This window comes from Erinaceus europaeus, chromosome 12 (assembly GCF_950295315.1).
Source record: "Erinaceus europaeus chromosome 12, mEriEur2.1, whole genome shotgun sequence".
In the NCBI taxonomy this organism is placed as follows: Eukaryota; Metazoa; Chordata; class Mammalia; order Eulipotyphla; family Erinaceidae; genus Erinaceus; species Erinaceus europaeus.
The window spans coordinates 74,597,275-74,618,886 of NC_080173.1; the positions used below are offsets into that span (position 1 = coordinate 74,597,275).

General features: G+C 39.5%; 1 protein-coding gene across 5 annotated transcripts in view; it reads right to left on the reverse strand.

Annotated features, from left to right (window-relative positions):
• Positions 1-21,612, reverse strand: part of NF1 (neurofibromin 1) — a 317,563-nt gene that overhangs the window by 44,829 nt on the left and 251,122 nt on the right. For all 5 annotated transcript variants that reach the window (XM_007530811.3, XM_007530810.3, XM_060203994.1 and 2 more), the window contains 8 exons: positions 15,803-16,235; positions 14,804-15,144; positions 9,275-9,477; positions 4,795-4,988; positions 3,289-3,429; positions 2,850-3,129; positions 2,198-2,412; positions 1,620-1,681 (listed from right to left, as the gene is read on the reverse strand). In XM_007530811.3, coding sequence (XP_007530873.2) covers positions 1,620-1,681; positions 2,198-2,412; positions 2,850-3,129; positions 3,289-3,429; positions 4,795-4,988; positions 9,275-9,477; positions 14,804-15,144; positions 15,803-16,235 — 1,869 coding nt within the window. The remainder of the gene's footprint in view (positions 1-1,619; positions 1,682-2,197; positions 2,413-2,849; positions 3,130-3,288; positions 3,430-4,794; positions 4,989-9,274; positions 9,478-14,803; positions 15,145-15,802; positions 16,236-21,612) is intronic.

Consider the following 21,612-nt stretch of genomic DNA (forward strand, 5'->3'; position numbering starts at 1 on the left):
AAGTGTAGTCATATAAATCACTAGTTAATTAATATGAGGAGGAAATTAATTGTACGTCTCGAAGTTTTTAAAACACAGACTGAGTCTTTTTAATATATAGGCTGTGTATTTGATATGCGGACTCTCTCAAAAGCCTTGACCAAGTAGATCAGAAGCAACCAATGGCATAGCTATGTACAAGATACTGGGTACTATACAGCAAACACTAACAAAAGGACTTTTCAAAGTTAACCAATTACCAAATAATGTGATGATAACATTAACTATCCATTGTCTTTTTGAACCCTAAGACAGCAGGAACCTCACATCTCTACTACAGAGCCTATATTCCTCCCAGTCCTGGAACCTTAGGATAGGGCCCACTTTCCCACATGACTTTCCCAATCCATATCAAATAATATTGCATCTGCCAATCGCAACCTAATCAATGCAACGACTGCCACCTCAACATGCTTCAGCTCAGACTGTGTCCAGAGACTTCACGTGTGGAATGACAACCCTTCAGCTTCATTACTCGGGTGAGACCTTTCCTTTCATAGTATTCTCTAATTCCATCCCAGGTGGTTCACTTTCTTTTTTTTTTTTTTTTAATATTTATTTTATTTATTCCCTTTTGTTGCCCTTGCTGGTTTTTGTTGTTATTATTGTTATTGTCGTTGTTGGATAGGACAGAGAGAAATGGAGAGAGGAGGGGAAGACAGAGAGGAGGAGAGAAAGATAGACACCTGCAGACCTACTTCACCACCTGTGAAGACTCCCCTGCAGGTGGGGAGCCAGAGCTCGAACCGGGATCCTTATGCCGATCCTTGTGCTTTGCGCCACCTGCGCTTAACCCGCTGCGCTACAGCCCAACTCCCCGGTGGTTCACTTTCTAACAAAGTCCCAAAACCTAGATATAGACCAGGTTCTGTGAGAGAGAGCATATGTTCACACGTATCCATAAACTAGTGCAAAATATATACCTGAAAGCAGAAGTACACTAGAGTTTGCAGTGAGTACCCCCCTAACACTTCCTCTCCACTAGGAATGGACCTTTGGGTCCATGATTGCTCAACAATTTGTTTGGCTTTGTATGTTAACTCTCTTTTCAGCCACCAGGTTCCAGATGCCATCAGGATGCCCGCCAGGCTTCCCTGGACTGAAGACCCCACCAATGTGTCCTGGAGCTCCGCTTCCCCAGAGACCCACCCTACTAGGGAAAGAGAGGCAGACTGGGAGTATGGACCGACCAGTCAACGACCATGTTCAGCGGGGAAGCAATTACAGAAGCCAGACCTTCCACCTTCTGCAACCCACAATGACCCTGGGTCCATGCTCCCAGAGGGATAGAGAATGGGAAAGCTATCAGGGGAGGGGAATGGGATATGGAGATTGGGTGGTGGGAATTGTGTGGAGTTGTACCCCTCCTGGTTTTGTTAATTTATCCTTCCTTAAGTAAAAAATAAATTTTTAAAAAAAATATTTATTAAAAAAAAAGTAAACAGAGAAAAAAAAGAGTCAAAGAACTTATGAAAACCTTTGTGCCTATGTATACACTAAATAATTAAAATATTATCTGAACATATCTATCTTTTCTACAATATGCATATTTCTGTAACTTATAATCATTTGGAACATACCTTTGAGCTAGTTCTGTCCACTGGTCTAGCCATTTGCATGTTGGAATATCTCTCATACATGCCTAAAACAAGAGAATACTCAATATGTTTATGTACATAAATGTTTCTATGAACATTTAATTAACGCTTATTGTAATTTCATTAAATGAATGACTTATGTTATTAAAATACATTCCATAAGGTGGTTTAAGTTTGATTCTTTTTATTTCAAAAATAAATCTCCATCATCTATTTTATCACTTTTTTTTCATTATTTTATTTTTGTAGTAACATGGGTTTTGAGACTATATATATATTTCATATTTCCAATATCATTTTATTGAGGAAATGTTGATTTAAAGGATTTTCGTTGTCATAAGGTTGAATTTCCACATTTCCCCCAGCTAAGTGTCAGAACACTTCACCGCCAATGAAATCAACATCTTATTTCAGCATAGGACTTGGGTACCCAATCTCTCTAGGACTGTTTTTATTTCAGCATTAAGTGCAAAATAACCAAACAAACCAGTATTTCTTCTATACAATACCAGTGAATTTTACAAAATGATCTTAGTTTACTATCATTTTGCTTTACATACTTCCATGATCTCCAACAATGCTTCTGTGACTGTTTCTAAGGATGTCAAAGCAAATGTCTCCCTCTCATAGGAGCCAGGAGAGAATGACCTGTCCCGGTAACTGGAACGAAATGCAATGACAGCTGCTGACTTGACTTTGCTAATACCAAACAGCAAGTAAAATTTGGGTAATGAAAACTCTGTCAAACTGAGTCTTAAAACTTGCTTGGTTTCTTCTGTAAAAGAAAAAAGAAACAAGTAAATATTTTAAAGAGATTCAATTCTTTAAATTTTAAAATACTATATTTAATTTTGAATTTAGAAAATCTGCATATCAGAATTACATGAGCATACTTCCTAACTCAATCCTAGACACACTGTCATAGAATACACTGCTATAGTATATTTATGAATTTGTCCTACTAACGTAATACCGACAATTGTTACTGAGTGTTTAGCTTATGTAATGGCTACAAGAGGCCCCATGACAGTCACAAAAATCTTTCAATAGTTTAACATAAAATAGAATTCATTCTTTTTATTTTTGATAATATTTCTTGGTACTTCTGCATACTTAAATGAGCATAATAAGTAGTAAGATGCTCTAGCCAATCAGGTGATGTAAAATGGAGACAGGAACTGGTGAAACAAAAATTAATTTTCTGGGACTTACCACTAAAATGAAGCTGTGAACATGTACATAGAGAATGAATGATATTAATGACCAATCCATGTGTGGAAGCTCTTAGGGAGAGTGGCCCTGTGGCTACTAGGAAAGTAACAACATGGAAGAGGTAGGGGAGATGAGCGGCTACATCAAGGGAGTTGTTGAAGGACAGCATCAACATGTAGCGAGCTAGGATAGCTATATCGTCCCACATCAGATGTTGTTCTAAAGTAGGAGTTGGAGATAAGCATGTCTTGTCAATAATTTTGCACATTCTTCCAATAACCTGTAAAAAGCAAAATATTTTAAAACACAGGGATTATAAAAGTTTCATAAAAAACTATTTAATGTAAAAATGATTAGTTATATAATAAAACTTATTGACAATAAAAACCATATAATAACCATAATGCCATAAACCAGAAAGCAAAGGCAAAGTGATTACCTTGCTTGAAACCAGTTTTACATTTCCAGAAGCCAATGCTACTGCAGTATCTGCCATCACCTCAGCTTTTATTGATCCCAGGCCACCTGTTGCACTTGTCTTGATGAAACTGTCCAACACAACATCAAGAAGATCTGTAATCTAGTGGTGGAGGGAAAATATGCTTTAGCCACTCTATTAAATTTTAATTTGTGGGTGGGGCAGATAGCATAATGGTTATGCAAACAGACTCTCATGCCTGAGACTCCTAGGTCCCAGGTTCAATCCCCTGCACCACCATAAGCCAGAGCTGAGCAGTGCTCTGGTGTTTCTCTATCTCTGTCTTTGTCTCTCTTTCTTTGCATCTCTCTCAAAAATAAAATAAAATAAAAATTTTAATTTGCAAACACTTGAAAGAGTAGCCCAACCAACTACATGAGGTCTCCAAAATACACTTTATAGAGACCTACCAGGCAATATAATTTATCATAACATATTCATAAAAGGCTGAAAGTTAATCCCTTCAGATTCAGATTGCTATTTAAAATTCAAAAATATTATTATTTTCATTCACTTAAGTACCTCTGTTCTCATCTGAGACAATAACATATGACCAATATGAAAATAATTATTTTAGGGAGTTGGGCGGTAGCGCAGCGGGTTAAGCACACGTGGTGCGAAGCGCAAGGACAGCGTAAGGATCCCGGTTTAAGTCCCCAGCTCCCCACATGCAGGGAAGTCCCTTCACAGGTGGTGAAGCAAGTCTGCAGGTGTCTGTTTTTCTCTCCCCCTCTCTGTCTTCCCCTCCTCTCTCCATTTTTCTCTGTCCTATCTAACAACGACAACAATAATAATTACAACAATAAAAGCAACAAGGGCAACAAAAGGGAAAGTAAATAAATAAAAATTTTAAAAAAGGGAAACAATTATTTAAAATATAAGAAGTACTGAGATGTTTCGTAGTGCTACGAAACTGGCTGCAAGGTCACTTAGAATTTGTTGGAGGATGGTATTGCTTCTTTATGGGATTACATTGGAGAAACAGCAAGATATTTACTAGAAATATTTGTTTTTTTAAAAAAATTTTAAACATTTTATTTATTTACTAATGGGAAAGATAGGAGAGAGAGAGAGAAAGAATTAGACATCACTCTAGTACATGTGCTGGTGGGGACTGAACTTGGGATTTCATTCTTGAGAGTTCAATGCTTTATCTACTGTGTCACCTCCTGGACCACAGAAATATTTCTATTAAAATTCTATTAACTATGATATTTTATAACCATAAATGACATCAGGGCTTTGCAGTTCAATGCTATATAATTATGCTATGGAAAAGAGTGTTTTGATAACTAGTTTTTCTCTTGTCCTGAGACATGTGTCAAAACATTTACAGTTTTGAGCCAAGTCAAGAATGCAGGTATCTGCATACTTTTTGTAAGAGAATGTTTTTCTATATCTATATTCATAGAGCTTAGCACAGTGATTTATACAAAGAGGTGCTAGATAGATATCTGAACTCAATACCTGCCCAAGGCTTCCCCATATTTTTGCTTGAATAGATGGGTACATTTGTTTCTCATTTATGGTCATTGTTATCAGCTTATCAAGAATAGCAGTAACTCTTTGTCGTTTGGCATCATCATTGTGCTTACAAAAGCGGACTAGATTTGATAGCCATGGAGTCATGTATTCCAAACAAAGGTGCTTCAACTCAATACCTGGGTGGAAAATACACACCATTAATAGAGATGATCAATGAAAATTAAATCAACAACTACTTTAAAATAAAGAATTGGAAGGGGGTATAGACTGCTACCTAGAAGTAAGTCTGGAAGAAAAGAAACGAATAACACATTATTTCAAAGTAGATGTTCCCTCTCTGTTGAGCTACATTGATGGCTCTTGATCTTTTTCTATGCATTTGTTGATTTTCTTCCCTCCTTTACTTTTTTATGATAGAGAGAGAAAAATAGGGAGATGTAGAGACACAAATGCAGTATAGCTCTGCCACTCACAAAGCCTCCTTCCTGCAGATGGGGACCAGGGGTTTGAACACTGATCTTTGTTCATGGTGAAGTATGTGTTCTACCAGGTAGACCACTGCCTGACACTTCTACAAGTTACTTTTGATACACTTTTTCTCTTCATCTACAAGAATTATTTGTGACTAGAGATAAGCTTTTTCATATTTGCTACACATATAGTTCCTAGATTTACTTACTTGTTTCCTCCCTCCTCCCCTCCCTCCCTAATGTGGGAATGAACCCAGGGATCCAACATCCAAAATACTATTGAGTTGCCTCCCAAGTTCAAATTTTATTCTGTATTTTTGAGAGAAAGAAGGAATGAGGAAAGAGGGAGAGACATAAAAATACTGTTTCACCATTCATGGATTACCCTTGGTGCTTCCATGTGCAGAAAGGGAATAAAAACCAGGGCCTCATGTCTATTAACATGGAGTCTTATCCACTGAGCTATCTCCTGGTCCCTTTTATTATTTAATTACAGATGCTTTAAAATGTCTCATCATTTCCTGTCTTCATCTGTCATTTATTTTACTTCCTGAGTCCTTTATTCACTCAAATAATTAAATAATATTTTTATTTTCTTTTAAAAATTGGTTCCAGGGCTAGAGAAATAGTACAGTGGTAACACACAGGACTTGCATGGGAGAAGTCCAGGGTCGATCACTAGTGCCAATAACAGCGGTACTCTAGTTAAAGAAAACAAGAAGGTTCTTATCCAAAGGACATTGAAACACTAATTCAAAAGGACATTGCATCCTTATATTCATAGCTGCATTACTCACAATGGCCAAAGGTTGGAAGCAGCCTAAATGCTCATCAACAGATGACTGTGTTGGTATGCTTCTAATTCTGCTTCTAAAACCCCTTCTGTTTCATTTGGTTTAATTCCCCCTGCTTAACACTGTATTCTATTTATATAACCACTGTTAACTAAGCACCAGCATGCCTGCATGGCGTTGGTTTGATCCCACTTAAAGCTGCGGTCTATTTACATAAACCACTGTTAACTAAGCACCACCCTCCCTCCAGGGCATTGGTGGTTCAGTGGTAGAATTCTCACCTGCTCTGCCCCCTCTCCTTGTCACACCCTGATTTTCACCAATCTCTTTTTGCTCCACCCTCTCTACGTCACATCCTGTTTACACCCTATTTGGCAAGCATATATAAGGACAGGATAGTGAGTTTTAGTTTAGTTTAGCTTAGCATGGCTTAGATTGCACTGCATTCCTCATGAATAAAGAGATACTGCATACAGCTCAGCCATGAGTCCCTGGTCCTCTGTCAGTGAAGCTCAGCCCGGCAGACTGGCTAAAGAAATACTACTCTGCAATCAAAAAACATAATATTGTGTCCTTTAGGACAAAATAGAACTGTAGGTGAATATACTTAGCAAAATAAGAGATGAAAGACAGCTACTAGATGGTTACACTCATGTGGAATCTGGAGATCTGATATACATGAACTTGAAAAAAAAAAACAGAAGCAAACAAACTGTAAAACTTGTGAGAACTATGGTGGTTATCCAGGAAGGTGTGGATACAGAACTTTGTGGTGGGTGTGGTGTGGAGCTATACACTATAATCTCACAATCTTGTAACCTACTATTAATCACAAGTAAAGAATTTAATTTAAAAAGGTTTCTTATAGTCAAAAATAAAGTTATAACTCATTTTGGTATCCTGTGGCAAGGGGTGAAGATGAAGACCCAGCTTAATTCATATTCTAACCTCAATTTCTGCAATGATTAAATCTTTCTCCCATTCATTTGTAATATTTCTTTACCAACTGTTTCTCTGAAACTGATCTGATAGCTGATTCTTAAACACCTGTTTAATTTCTCATACTTGGAACATTCTGTCTTAGTTTTCTGCTTTTTTTACTATATTTATTTATTTTCCCTTTTGTTGCTCTTGTTTTTTACTGTTGTTGTAGTTATTATTGCTGTTCTTATTGATGTTGTTGTAGATGGATAGGACAGAGAGAAATGGAGAGAGGAGGGGAAGACAGAGAGGCAGAGAGAAAGACACCTGCAGACCTGCTTCACCGCCTGTGAAGCGACCCCCTGCAAGTTAGGGAACTGGGGCTCTAACTGAGTTTCTTATGCCGGTCCTTGTGCTTTTCTCTGCTTGTTTTTTAAGTGTTTCCTTAGATATTATTTTTCTATGTGATGCCAGGGAATGAATCCATATTGATGAATAGCGTCTGCAGTCCAGTTTTAATCTGCCTATTTTTTTTTTTATTGTGTGTGGGGGGGAGAGGAAGAAAGGAAGAGACACAAAAGCATGGCTCTAGCATCTATCAGATTCTACGGGTGCTGTCCAAGGAACAGGTTCTCCTCTGTGGTACCAGGGAGCAATATCCTGGCGTCTCTTAGTTATTTTTGTGCAGCCAAGTGAAATCTATAATCTTTTATAATTACTTTCTCTCCTCAAACTACTGAGTAATAACTGGAAAATGAAATTGTCATTTTTTGTTTTGTTTTGTCATTTTTTTTTCCCTCCAGGGTTATTGCTGGGCTTGGTGCCTGCACCATGAATCCACCGCTCCTGGAGGCCATTTTGCCCCCTTTTTGTTGCCTTAGTTGTTGCAGCCTCGTTGCGGTTATTATTGCCATTGTTGACATTGCTTTGTTGTTGGATAGGACAGAGAGAAATGGAGAAAGGAGGGGAAGACAGAGAGAGAGGGGGAGAGAAAGATAGACACCTGCAGACCTGCTTCACCTCCCGTGAAGCGACTCCCCTGCAGGTGGGGAGCTGGGGGCTCGAACCGGAATCCTTACGCCGGTCCCTGCGCTTAGCGTTTAACCCACTGCGCCACCGCCCGACCCCCAAAATTGTCATTTTTTAAGTGAAAAAATTTACCAATATCTTTATTACAATCTTCTAGTCCCTGACACAGTTTTTTTTGTATGCACAAGTGCATTTAAGTTTAGTTTTTTCTTTTTTTTAAATTTCTTTTAATCTTTAAAAAAATTTATTAGTTATTTAATATTGATTTACAAAATTACTTGTCAACAAAGGTATAATTCCACAGTTCCCACCACCAGAGTTCTGAATCTCCGATCTCTCCTTTGTAAGTCACTGATGTTCTTTTCCTAAGGTTGCAGAAATGAGATTAACTATCATCTCTACAAATATCTGCCTACAGTTCTACACAATTGCCCCTTTTTCTTCCAGGTCCAGTCCCCCCTTCTCCTCCAAGTCATTCATGACCCTACTACATCCAAATGTCCTTCCCTTTTCCCTCCTCTCTCTCCGGGTCCTGATGGAACTGCAGTTCAGAGCCCTCTTATTCTCTTCCTCCTATCACTTCTCCCTCACTGGGAGTTTGGATCAATATTGGTTTTGGGTGCAGACGGTAGAGGTTCTAGCTTCTGTAATTGCTTCTATGCTGGACATGGGCATTGACAAACACAGTTCTACTTTTCCTTCCTATGAATTAGAGTCTCTGTGAGTTTTAGGTTTCACGTATAAGTAATCTTATGCTTTTTCTGGCTCCCCAAATTTTACTTATATGTTCATTTTATATTTGTTGAGGTATGTTATAGGAATACAGTTTTATACTTCAGTAACTATATATACAACACTACACCACTAGTTATCTAGTTCCATTTATCAACATATCACTGATCTTACCTATCCATTTTACCTACTTTCTTCCCTCTTCCTTGAGGTAGCCATTATTCTGTTTTCAAAATCTAATTGTTTTTGTTTTGTTGAGTTTGTTCATTTGCTTTGTCTTACATATGTAAGTAAAAACAAAGAATTTTTGTCTTTTGAATTCTGACTTATTTCATTTAGTGTAATTTATTGTCTTTTCTTAAACAGCAGAATAATATCCTATTGTGTGTGCATATACTATGTCTTTTTTTAATCCACTTATCTGCTGACTAGCTATTGTAAATGAATATTCTGAAATAAAGTTTTCTCTGAGTATTTTTAGAAACACTGTTAATAATAAAAATTATAATTACTTACTTGATTTGCTAAATCCAGAAATGCACTCTTCCAAAAATTCTAAGGTTAGGTGTGGCTCATTGGCTGCCAGTGTCTTACTAATAGAGACAATAAAAAGGGTGTTGTTGGCAGGGATACATAAACCTGATGTCTCCAGTAACTGACCCTCAATTTTTAAATTAAAGGTACAAGTTAAGGCACACAGAAGATTATAAGCAGCAGACCTAGAAAAAAAAAAACACAAATGAAGCTGTTTTAGAGTTTATTTTTTCTTACAATTCCAAAGTTTCTTCATAACATAAAGCTCATCATTCTATTAAAGTATAATCACGTTTTAAACTTTATGATCAATTAGAGATCATCTGACTTTATGATTAAGCCAAAGTAACTATCATTTGTGATTTTAAAAACCATATGTATATTATATATACGTATGAATGATAAGATAGCAAAGCATTGCTTTACCATGTAGCTCTGAGATTCAAACCCATTGAAAAATCACCTCCCCCACCATGGCAATTTATTTTAAGAGTTATTTTTTTACATAAACAGAAGTAAGATGATCTTAATATATGTCATCACAAGGAGACCTTCATAAAAACAATTTACTGGAACTTAAAACATGAGAAGTTTATGATGCTAAGGTTGATGTATATAGAGAGGCATATGTTTTAAATGAAGCCCAAACTCAAGTTGTGGTTTCTCTTCCTGTTAGACCAGTTATAGTGGAGATTATAAGAAAAGTGAAATGAACTCTCATCAAATCAGAATATTTACATTTTAAGAATTTTTATTATCTATTTTTTATTGCAATGCCATTAAAGCTTTCATATATATTTAAAACTATTTATTTTTTACCAGAGCACTGTTCATCTCTGGCTTATGGTGGTATAGGGTATTGAACCTGGGACTTTGGAGCCTCAGGCATGAAAGTCTCTTTGCATAACCATTGTGCTATCTACTCCAGCCATATATATATATATATATATATATATATATATATATATATATATATGGTTTTTTTTTTTCCCTCTAGGGTTATTGCTGGGCTCGGTGCTAGAGGCCATTTTTCCCCCCTTTTGTTGCCCTTGTTGTTGTAGCCTTGCTGTGGTTATTATTATTGCCATTGTTGATGTCATTTGTTGTTGGACAGGACAGAGAGAAATGGAGAGAGGAGGGGAAGACAGAGAGGGGGAGAGAAAGACAGACACCTGCAGACCTGCTTCAACACCTGTGTAGCAACTCCCCTGCAGGTGGGGTGCCGGGGGCTCGAACCGGGATCCCTAAGCCGGTCCCTGCGCTTTGCGCCACATGCGCTTAACCCACTGCACCACCATCCAACCCCCCAGCCTTATATATTTTTATTAGTGATTTAATATCTACTTACAAAACTATAAGATAACAGGGATATAATTCCATACCTTTCCCACAACCAGAGTGCTGTGTCCCCATTCCCTCCATTGGAAACTGTATTAGTTTTCCCAAGATCACAGACATGGGTTGATTATTTCTATAACTATCTATATTTGCCCATTTTTCCCTATGGTCCTGCTTTCTCTTCCTTTTTAAATCATACCTACTACATCAGTGTCCTTATTTTCTTTTTCCCCCTCCCCTCTTCTCTCTCCAGGTCTTGATGAAATTGGTCATCTTACCTTAACATTTACTCCTCTGGGAGTATAAAGCAAAATTCTTTTTTCTTTTTCTTTTTTTCTTTCTCCAGGGTTATCTCTGGGGCTCAGAGCAGGCATTAAAAATGCACCACTCCTAACAGCCATCTTTTCCATTATTTTAAATAATAATTCTTTTATATCATCTTTATTTATTGGATAGAGACAGCCAGAAATTGAGAGGGATGGGTGAGAGAGAGAGGGAGAAAGAGAGACACCTGGAACACTGCTTCACCACTTGCAAAGCTTTCCCCCTGCAGGTAGGGACCTGGGGCTCAAACCCAGGTCCTTGCATATTGTAACATGTGCACTCAACCAGATGTGCCACCACCTGGCCCCCCCTTTTTTTTAACTGAATAGGACAAGAGAGAAATTGAGAGGGTGGGGAGATAGAGCAGAAAAAGACACCTGCAGACCTACTTCTCCATTTGTAAAGTGATTCCTTGCAAGTGGGGAGTTAGGAGATCCAACCCAGATCCTTGTATAGGTTCTTACATTTAGTACTATGTGCACTTAACTGCCTGGCCCCCGGACCAAAATTCATTGTGGGGTACATAGGTGGAAGGTCTGGCTTTTGTAATTGCTTCTCTACTAGATATGGGTGTTGGTAAATTGAACCATAACCCCAGCTTGTTTATACTTCCCTAGTAGAGAATGTTTACAATTTTCAACCAACATTCACTAAATTTCTTCCTGGTCATCCTAAAATCTGAAGGCTTCCCCCCACTCATAATTAAGCTCCTCTATTTTTCATATATACATATATATATAATTTTTTTTAGTATTTCCATTTTATTTGACTCTACATACTTTTTTTTTTTTTTTTTGTCTCCAGGGTTATTGCTGGGGCTCGGTGCCTGCACTACGAATCCACTGCTCCTGGAGGCTAATTTTTCCTTTTTGTTGCCCTTGTTTATTGTTGTTGTTATTGCTATTGTTGTTGCTGGATAGGACAGAGAAATCTAGAGAGGAGGGGAATACAGAGACGGGGAGAGAAAGACACCTGCAGACCTGCTTCACCGCCTGTGAAGCAACCCCCCTGCAGATGGGGAACCAGGGGCTCGAACCTGGTCCTTATGCAGGTCCATGTGCTTTGTACCATGTGCACTTAACCTGCTGTGCTACCGCCTGGCCCCCATAATTTTATCTATTTATTACTGGATAGACAAGGGAGAGAAATTGAGAGCGAGGGTAGGGTAGAGGAGGAGATATTGAGGGAGAGAGACAGAGACAACTGAAGCCCTGCTTTACCACTTGTTAAGCTTTCCCCTTGCAGGTAGGGAGCAGGGATTTGAACCTGGGTCCCCCTCTATTTTGCTTTTTATTATTAGTGATTTAATTGTTTTTTAAGATTATTAGATAAACACTAAAGAAACAAGAAGAATAAGATATAACCAGGTTCCATTAGAAGCAAAAATCTCCTTAAAAATACCTGAAAACATACTTAAATAGTTTAGAACAGAGTTCAATCAACTGAGACTTAATTTAAAATTTTTTCTTTAAAAAGTATTACACACGCCACGGCACTAATCAGCTCTAGCTTATAATGTTGCTGGGGACTGACTCTGGGATCTCAGAAATTAAAGGCTTAAGTCCCATTTTACTAAAATGAAATATTAGTGTCATTGCTTCTGATTATGAATCTCTTGCTAGTTTCTAGGAATTGTGAGTTATATTTTGGTACTAGCTTTTACTCTGCATATTTTATCAGCTATAAAAATTGAGATTCCTCAAATTTGGTATAGGTATCACAGATTCCTCTGAAAATTAAGTATGTATACAACTCTGTATACTTTCTGGGAGATCATGGATATAATGAGAGATATAATGGAGATCATGGTATAATTTCTGGGAGATCATGGATGTTTAAGGTGAGTGTATAGGGTTTATTCATAAAGACATTTTGTTGTTTTTAATGACACTACAAGGGGTGTCAAGGATCAAATTTGGGGCCTCATGCAGACTCAGCATTCACTCTACCCACAGAGCCACATTTCTATCCCCTTTGTTACCTTTTCTCCCTTTTAAGTAGATGAAAAATAAGAAATCCAAAAAGGTCCACTCATAAAACTTGAGCTATATTTACCCTATGAAAGAGTTTCTCAAGTTGAACATTTCTAGCTGTAAAAATTTTGACAGGGGGTCGGCGGTAGTGCAGTGGGTTAAGAGTATATGGCAAAGTACAAAGACCGGCATAAGGATCCCGGTTCAAGCCCTAGCTCCCCACCTGCAGGGGCAGGTCAGTTCACAAGTGGTGAGGCAGGTCTGCAGGTGTCTTTCTATTCTCGTCTTCCCTGCCTCTCTCCATTTCTCTCTGTCCTATCCAACAACAACAACACCAATAATAATAATAAAACAACAACAAGAGCAATAAGAGTAACACAAATGGGGGAAAAATGGCGTCCAGGAACAGTAGATTTGCAGTGCCGCCAACCAAGCCCCAATAATGGCACCGAGCCCCAGCAACAACCCTGAGCCGCACCCCCCCAAAAAAAATTGGCAGTGCCAAGTTATTTGGAATGAAGAATTGCCCTGATATGAAAATGATAGTCAGGTGAGAAGGGAAAGTGTACAAAGAGACCCTGACAGAAAGAGGCAGGGATGGCAGAAAGAAGTATTCTTTAGTAAGCACAAAAATATTATTAGGTGCTATCTATGCTACCACAGTACTATTTTATATGGTTCTGTGGGTAAATAAGGGGCTTTAAATTTTAAAATGAGGAATCAAGAACTCAGATGCCCAAAATCATATATAGCAGTAGGTCTAGATTTAAACCAAATTTACTGTCTCCACAGACTCTCTTTCCTCATTCATAATCCAATTATTAAATCTGAACAGAGACAATTACATTCTGCTCCGATGACAGCTACATTTGTTTTCAGATTTATTTCAAGAATTTTGTTAAAAGTCACATGGGTGAAGCATGCAATAATGTTTATTATTTAAATTATTTAAAAGTAGGTCTTCCTGTCAAACACTGATTAACATGGAAAAATTTAGAGGACTCAAAGGGGGAAGAAAGTTAATTTAGATATAGACCTAAAATAACAAAAATAGTGGTCTGGGAGGTAGCACAGTGGATAAAGCACTGAACTCTCTCAAGTGTGAGGTCCTAAATTCAATCCCTAGCAGCACATGTGCCACATGTTCTGGTTCTCTTCCCTTCTCTCTTTTATCTAGAAATAAGTAAAATCTTAAAAAATAATAACAAAAACTTCTCTAATTTTGGAAAAAGGTACACACAAACAAAATTGTTGCATTGCTTTGCTTGGTTCAGAGCTTCATGGAGAAAGAGCATCTGTTGATTTAATGTGAATGCTTCTTTTTCAGAATTTCATAGTTCATGTGGCTGCCCATCACTTGATAGGATCACCATGCTGGTTAACCCATATAACATACCTTCTAATTTATATTTAAGATAGAGGGTACTTGTGGCTGGGTGGTGGCACACCTGGTTGTGCGCACATATTACAATGTGCAAGGACCCGGGCTCAAGCCCCCCGAGTCCCCATCTGCAGGAGGAAAGATTCACAAGTGATGAAGCAGGGCTGCAGGTATCTCTCTGTCTGTCTTCCTCTCTATCTCTTTTTAATTTTATTAGTGACTTAATATTTATTTACAAAATTACATGTCAACAGGTGTATACATCTACTCCATTCCCACCACCAGGGTTCTGAATTTTCAGTCTTCCCTTTCCCTCTTGATTTCTGGCTGTCTCTATCCAATATAAAGATAATTTATATATATGTATGTGTATATATATATATATATATCTACATATATATATATACACACACACACTTTAACAGATCATTAAATTATTTTATTTAAAAAAACAAGCAATGCATAAAGTTGAAATAAACATTTTTAAAAACCTACCGCAAACTAGGGTCTGAACTGCCCAAATTAAGCAATGCAATATTGAGCAGTGTCCCAGGAACATCTTTCGGCCGAATCTTGGTGTGTTGGGGAATGGAGTCAGGCTGTGACAGCTCCCAGCGTGTCCGGATGTGAATGATAGACTGGACAATGGCATCACACTCCTGGTGCATGAAGGTGAGTGGTGTACCTTGGTTTGCAATGGTTAAGGTGAACTGGTTCTCATCCACTAGGCAAATCTCTTCAATTTCTGAAGCATAGTAGATATCATTTAGAAAGACTGACTGCCCTAGGACTTTTGTTCTCTCTGCTGAGGTTACTTGAACAGCAGTAGAACCAACCTAGAAAGTGGTGGTGAAGGGAATAAAGTAGAAAAGAATTAAATTCCATTAAGTAGAATATTAAGAGGCTACAAAAAGCAACCAAACAAATAAACAAAAATAACATGCTTGATACTTTTTTTAAGTTACCACATTGCATATTCAAATGTGTTCAATAATTATCATGAGAAATGTTCTCAAAATGATAAAAGAAAAACACTAGCAAAAATCTCAGTCAAAAATCCTATCTACAACTACTAATTTCATTCCAAAGTTTGTGTTTCTCATGCTTCAAAAAAAAAAGGGATTGAAATTGTCAATTTCCCCTTCGATTTGATGGATATGTAATAAACTGCCTTTTTCCCCCCTTCTGCACCCCCCCATTTTTTATTTGTGATTAATAGTAGGTTATAAGATAGTAAGATTACAGTGTATAGTTCCTCACCACACCGACCTCAATAAACTGCCTTCTCAACAATTCTTTTATGCCTCCATTTCAACCTAAAACATAATTGAATGCATACTTCTACTGTCTTCTGCAGGATCCCATAAAAATAGAAAGCTTGGTTTCTCTCCATCAGTTGAAAAACTCCCATGGGAACATTCAAGGAGGCCAGTATATACTCTGATTGGTCAAGAAAGTTAATAAATCATTTATCAAACATGAAGTGAAACTTACTTTAATAGAAACTTTGGTATCTTTGTGAGCTAGCTTGAGAGCATTGTGGAATACTTTTAGGTCCTCTTCTAAAGCCAAGGTGGCAGCAGGTAGTTTCTGTTGTTCATGTTCTATATGCTCAGCCAGTTTCCCAGGACAGTCGATGAAAATCAGCCTTTTGCTGCCTTTCAGGCCAGTTAGTAGTCGCTCGTGATATTTGGTGTATTCCCTGACCCAGGAGTTACAGTTATAGATGTAGACTGCAGAGACATTGTCATAAGCAAAGCCAGGAAAAACAACAAACCACTTCGAGAGAAAGTCCGTTTTGAAGCGATTGCTAGGACCGGTATGGGTAAGGTCCACAACAATTTCATATGGCTTTGCATAATATGGCTTTAATGTCAGTAAGACATGGTATATCAGCAAATCACCATTGATTTGACCAGTTTTGAACCTAATGAAAGTAACAAGAAAAGAGATACAGGTTGTTAGAAGAATTATAAAGCTATACAAATACTATATATTTCATTATTTTTTTTTCTGATTCATTTTCTAAGTTAACAATAATATAGAACAAGTACATAAAGTCTGAATCAATTTTTGAAATGTGTTGTTCTTTAGATATTAAGGAGTAAGACTAAAAGTAAAATGGAAGAAACAAATTTCTGATTCAAAAACCTGGAGCCACAACAATAACAAACTTGCCCATCACAGTTAAGCAAGAAGGCAGACAGTGGACATGGGTTAACTGTTTTCGAACTAAAAAAAATTTCCCAATTGAACAGTTTGTGTGGAAATGACCTACCTGAAGCTCTGAAGTGAATAGAATGGCTTTTTTCAATTCTTTTATCCTATTCTGACTAGAGCGTATGATTTTACAATGATCACATGACTCCAAACAGGACAACCAGGGCCAGAAGCAGTCCAGTCCAGAGTTTAGCTTACACTGTTCAACACTGAGAATTTTTTTTTTTCTTTCTAATGATTACAAGTAAAGAACACCTATTTTTGTAAATAGTTTGGCTCAGAGCTTGGGATGTGAGTCAAAATGTGAAGAAACTAGGGAACTGATCATGGAAACTGAGCTTGACATAAAGGTTCTCCTGGTACAACATTTTCCCATGGAGCATTCAGTTGTGAGAATTAAATTCTATTTTTAGGGCTGGGGAGATAGCATTATGGTTATGCAGTGCTCTGGTAAAATAAATAAATAAATAAATAAATAAAAATATACTTTTGAGTATCTCAAATTAAGTCATATGTTGCTTAAACCAAAAGATTGTTAACCAAGTAAATAGCTAGCATAAGGACCATGAGAAAGTCCTGAAGAACATAGTATTATAATTTCATATCAAGGCAGTCCATATTCTAGACCTGATGATTTTGGTAGTACTACCAAGTAGGTGAATATAAATAGATTCATCTCAAGAGTTTTTAGTCTTGATGGCGGTAGGTAGGATAAAAATGACAAGCTATCTACTGAACATACTCTTTTTTTTATGGGAGGGGGTGATGGTTTACAAAATAAAACATTTAAGAATTTATCCCAATGACAACCTAAATCATTTGCTTTTATGCAAATGTTACACAAACAATGAGACTAAGGGGTTAGGTGGTGGCACACATGGCTAAACTCACATATTACGATGTGCAAGGACGCAGGTTCAAGCCCCTGGTTCCTACTTACAGGGGAAAAGCTTCACAAATGGTGAAGCAGCACTTCAGGTGTCTCTCTGTCTCTTTCCTTCTCCTCCTTTCCTTTCAATTTTTCTGTCTCTATCCAATAATAAATAAAAATAAGACACGAGACCGAAACAGTTATATATAAGTAAAGCAAATGACAAGCTAAATAATTTTAAAATTAGAAATATTTCTAGTTAGTATATAATCACTTAACAAAAGGCTTTCAGAAAAAAAGACTTACTAAGTTAGAGGAGGAAATGACACACAACTATGTAATTGGTGAACTACATAGAGGACGCATGACTGAATCAGGTAGGAGGAGCTTGGAGCTCAACAAGTCAAATAGGTTGTCTCACGGAGGGAGGATAAGAGGGAAAGAAACAGGTAAGTGGAAAGAAATACGTAAGTATTCATTCAACAGTCAGCTACTTTAGTTAGAATGGAGGACTCATGTAGGGAAGTCCAAATAAATAAATTTGGAAAATATATAATAGCTGAATTGTATACGGATCAAACTTGTTCAATTGAAGAGCTCAAATGTTTTCCTAGGAATTAGTATTTACCAAGAGTACATTCTGTAGGGGCATCAGCTTAGAATCAACATTTTTTTTCTTTAACGAAAGAGAAATATGAGGGGTGGAGAGGGAAGGGCAGACAGGTACATGTACACACCACTACTACCACCACCACCACCACCCACCCCAGAACAATGATGAGCTCTAGCTAATGGTGGTGCTAGAGACTGAACTGGGGACTTGAGAACCCCAGGCATGAAATTCTACTGCATGACCATTATCTGTCTCCTCATTCCAGTATCAACTTCTATGCATGATAAAGTGCAGTTCCCTGCTCACACATCAGACCTACAACACATGAATTCATGTAGTCATAGCTGGAAATCTTAAATGTTTTTAAAATAGCCTTCTTATCTCATATTTACAGACAAAAATATTTCTGAATCACTGATGAAAGTGTTAGGGATTTTTTTTTAAAGAAACAAAAAGGTAATGACTGAATCAATTTAATGGCAGTTTAGCCATATACCTTATTATTGTGCTTTTCTTTTTTGATAGTAATTTCAGAATCATTATGTAGTAGCTCAGGAAAGCTACTCTATGCTGTGACTGACTACTGTCAACATTTAGATACCTGGTGCTATAAGTTCCTGACATCTCTTTTACACTAACTTGTGTTGCTGAGGACTTATTCTGATGCAGTCTCCACCCCCAGGTTTTTCTATGCCTCGCTAAATCCTAGAGTGCCCCCTTTCAACCAATCCTGGCCCTACACGTCACCCCTGGTTGTCGCCCAATAAAAAGCCCCCTCACCCCTCCCCTCGCTCTCTCTGGGCTCTCGGCTCTCCCTCTCTGAGGTCTCGCTCCCTGCTCTCCCCCCGTGGTCGGCCATTGCTGGCTGGCTCCACGTGGTCTGAACCAAACCTCCCCCCCATCCTATAATAAAGATCTGTGTACCCCTTTGCTCTGGACGTCCGCTCTCTTCTCCGCGGTGCAGCCCGACACCAGACCACCTCAACAACATCTGGCGCCCATCGTGTTCCGTACCCACACCACGCCCGGCCTGAGGTCTCCGAAACCGCCCAGACACAGGTAAGTGGCATCCGCCCACTTCTGTGGCCCCGCGTTTCCCTCCACTATGGGAAATTTCTCGTTTTATGAGGAGGTGTCCCAGTCATTATCTCTTGACCTGGGACAGATTCCCGCTGTCATAAAAGGTTTAATTTTCGCTACCCCTTGGATTTTTTTAACTGTGGTCGCCACTTTCAAGATATGTAAAACGTGGTATGCCATAAGGATAAGTGACCTTGAGGCTGAGGTACGAGAGTTAAATCACATGTGCTTAAGACTTAGACATCCTAAGCGATCAGCGGCTAAACCCAAGAATTCCGTTCCCACAGACACGCACACGTGTTCGGACGCTCCTCCTCTGACCCCACCCCCTTCCACCTTTCAGGTTTCAGCTCCGCCTGCGTTCCTGAACCCTGCCCCTTCCGTCCCGGTTTCAGCTTCCGTTTCAGCTCCGCCTGAGGCGCCTGCGTTCCTGAACCCCGCCCCTTCCATCCCGGTTTCAGCTCCGCCTGCGTTCCTGAACCCTGCCCCTTCTGTCCCGGTTTCAGCTTCGCCCACGGCCCCTGCCTCCGCGGTTTCAACTCTGCCTGCAGCTTCTGCGTTCCTGAACCCCGCCCCTGCCCCTGCTGTCCCAGTTTCAGCTCCGCCTGCAGCTTCCATTTTCCTGACCCCGCCCCCGGCCCCTGCTGCCGCGGTTTCAGCTCCGCCTGAGGCTTCCTCGTCCCTGACCCCGCCCCCTGCTGATACATCACCATTAAGAGATCTAGTGGCTGAGATACGAGAGCTAAAGGATATTTTTTCAGCATTTAAGGATTTTAAACCATGTGCAGTCCACCCCGGGAGCTCCGTCCCCGTAGATATGCGTTTAGTCTCCCCTGCAGCCACTACAGCAGTTTCTACTGAACTTTCCACTTCTGTAGCTCCCTCTCCCGTGCCACCGGACCAAATCCACACATTCCCAGTAAACTTGGCCCCTTCTAAACAAAACCCTCAGCCGTGGCAGCCATATTCCTCGAAAGAACTTGGAACGCTCAGGCAAGCAGTCAGGGAGGACGGTATGCACTCTCCATGGACCAAGTCCGTTTTGAGAAGCTTTTACCAGCATTTAAATACACCACAAGACTGGAAAGAACTGGCTCGTGCTGCACTCCCAGACCCTCTCTATCTTCAGTGGCAGGCATGTTTCCGCGATGAGTGCTCTAGGCAATCGCAGGAAAATAGTAACAAACAGATAGAATGGAATTCTGATGCTTTGTTTGGAGCAGGAGCTTATGAATCTGGAGCTCAGCAGGCAGAAGCCAGGTTTCCAACTGGTTATTTTGAACAGGTACGCATCTGTGCAACACAAGCATGGGAAAGGGTGACCACACCTGATGTAGATCCATCAGCTCCCATTAACTCTTTTCACCAAGGCTCTGATGAGTCATTGGCGAGCTTCATCTCAAGGGTGAAGAGAAGCTTAGAGAGAAAGGTTTATAATCCTGACGTCCGCACACTACTCCTGCGCTCTATTGTCTGGGAAGGCATGACACCACAATTCCGTCAGGTATGCCTTAATCTTAAACACCTACACCCAGATAATTGGATTCTAGCGACACAGGAGCTTACATCAGGCAATTATGGGACACCCGCTACGACGCAGGTCTATGCAGTTGCCCCACGTAAGCAAAACGGGGCCTGCTTTCAGTGCGGTCGCCAAGGACATTGGCGTAACCAATGTCCTGATAAGTTGCGACCACGCCTCCAGTCAGGGAAACCACGCCTCCAGCCAGAGCAACCCCGCTTTCAGTCAGGGAGCCAGAGACCACGTACTGTTTGTCCAAAATGTCGTAAGGGGTTTCATTGGAAGAGAGATTGTTGGTCCCAATTTCATAAAGATGGTTCGCCCCTGAATGGTACAAATTCGGGGCCTGAGATTTTGTGGACCACTCCTGTTTTAGAACAAGGTCACCCTTCTATGACAGTAAAGATTGGCAATATTCCTTTTAAATTTTTGATTGACACGGGGGCAGCAAAGACGATTTTAAGGCAAGAAGAGGTTCCCCAAGATTGGGAACTCATCCCTGGACCCAGTTTACATGGAATAGGAGGGATGACAAGAGCATTTTGCACACGAGACTCGCTTATGTGGGAAGACCCAGAAGGTTCTACTGGACACTTCCGCCCTTTGGTAGCTAATATTAGCACCAACTTACTGGGCAGGGATCTTCTGGAATGTCTTAATGTTAGGATATCCACAGACGCCTCTGCAGAGCGTAAAACTCATTCCCGCGATACCAGGTCTATTCAGCACCCCCAATACTAAATGCCACTGTTCGTAGCCAAACACCCCGCTTAAGCTGGCTTTCTAATGAGCCTGTCTGGGTGGAACAGTGGCCTTTACCTAGGGATAAGCTAAAAATTTTAAAAGAGCTCGTCCGAGAGCAGTTGTCCTTGGGACACATTCGTCATTCTCGAAGCCCATGGAATACTCCTGTCTTTGTGATTAAAAAGCGCTCGGGAAAATGGCGCCTCCTTCAAGATCTCCGTGCAGTAAATAAAACCATGCAGGTCTGGGGCTCC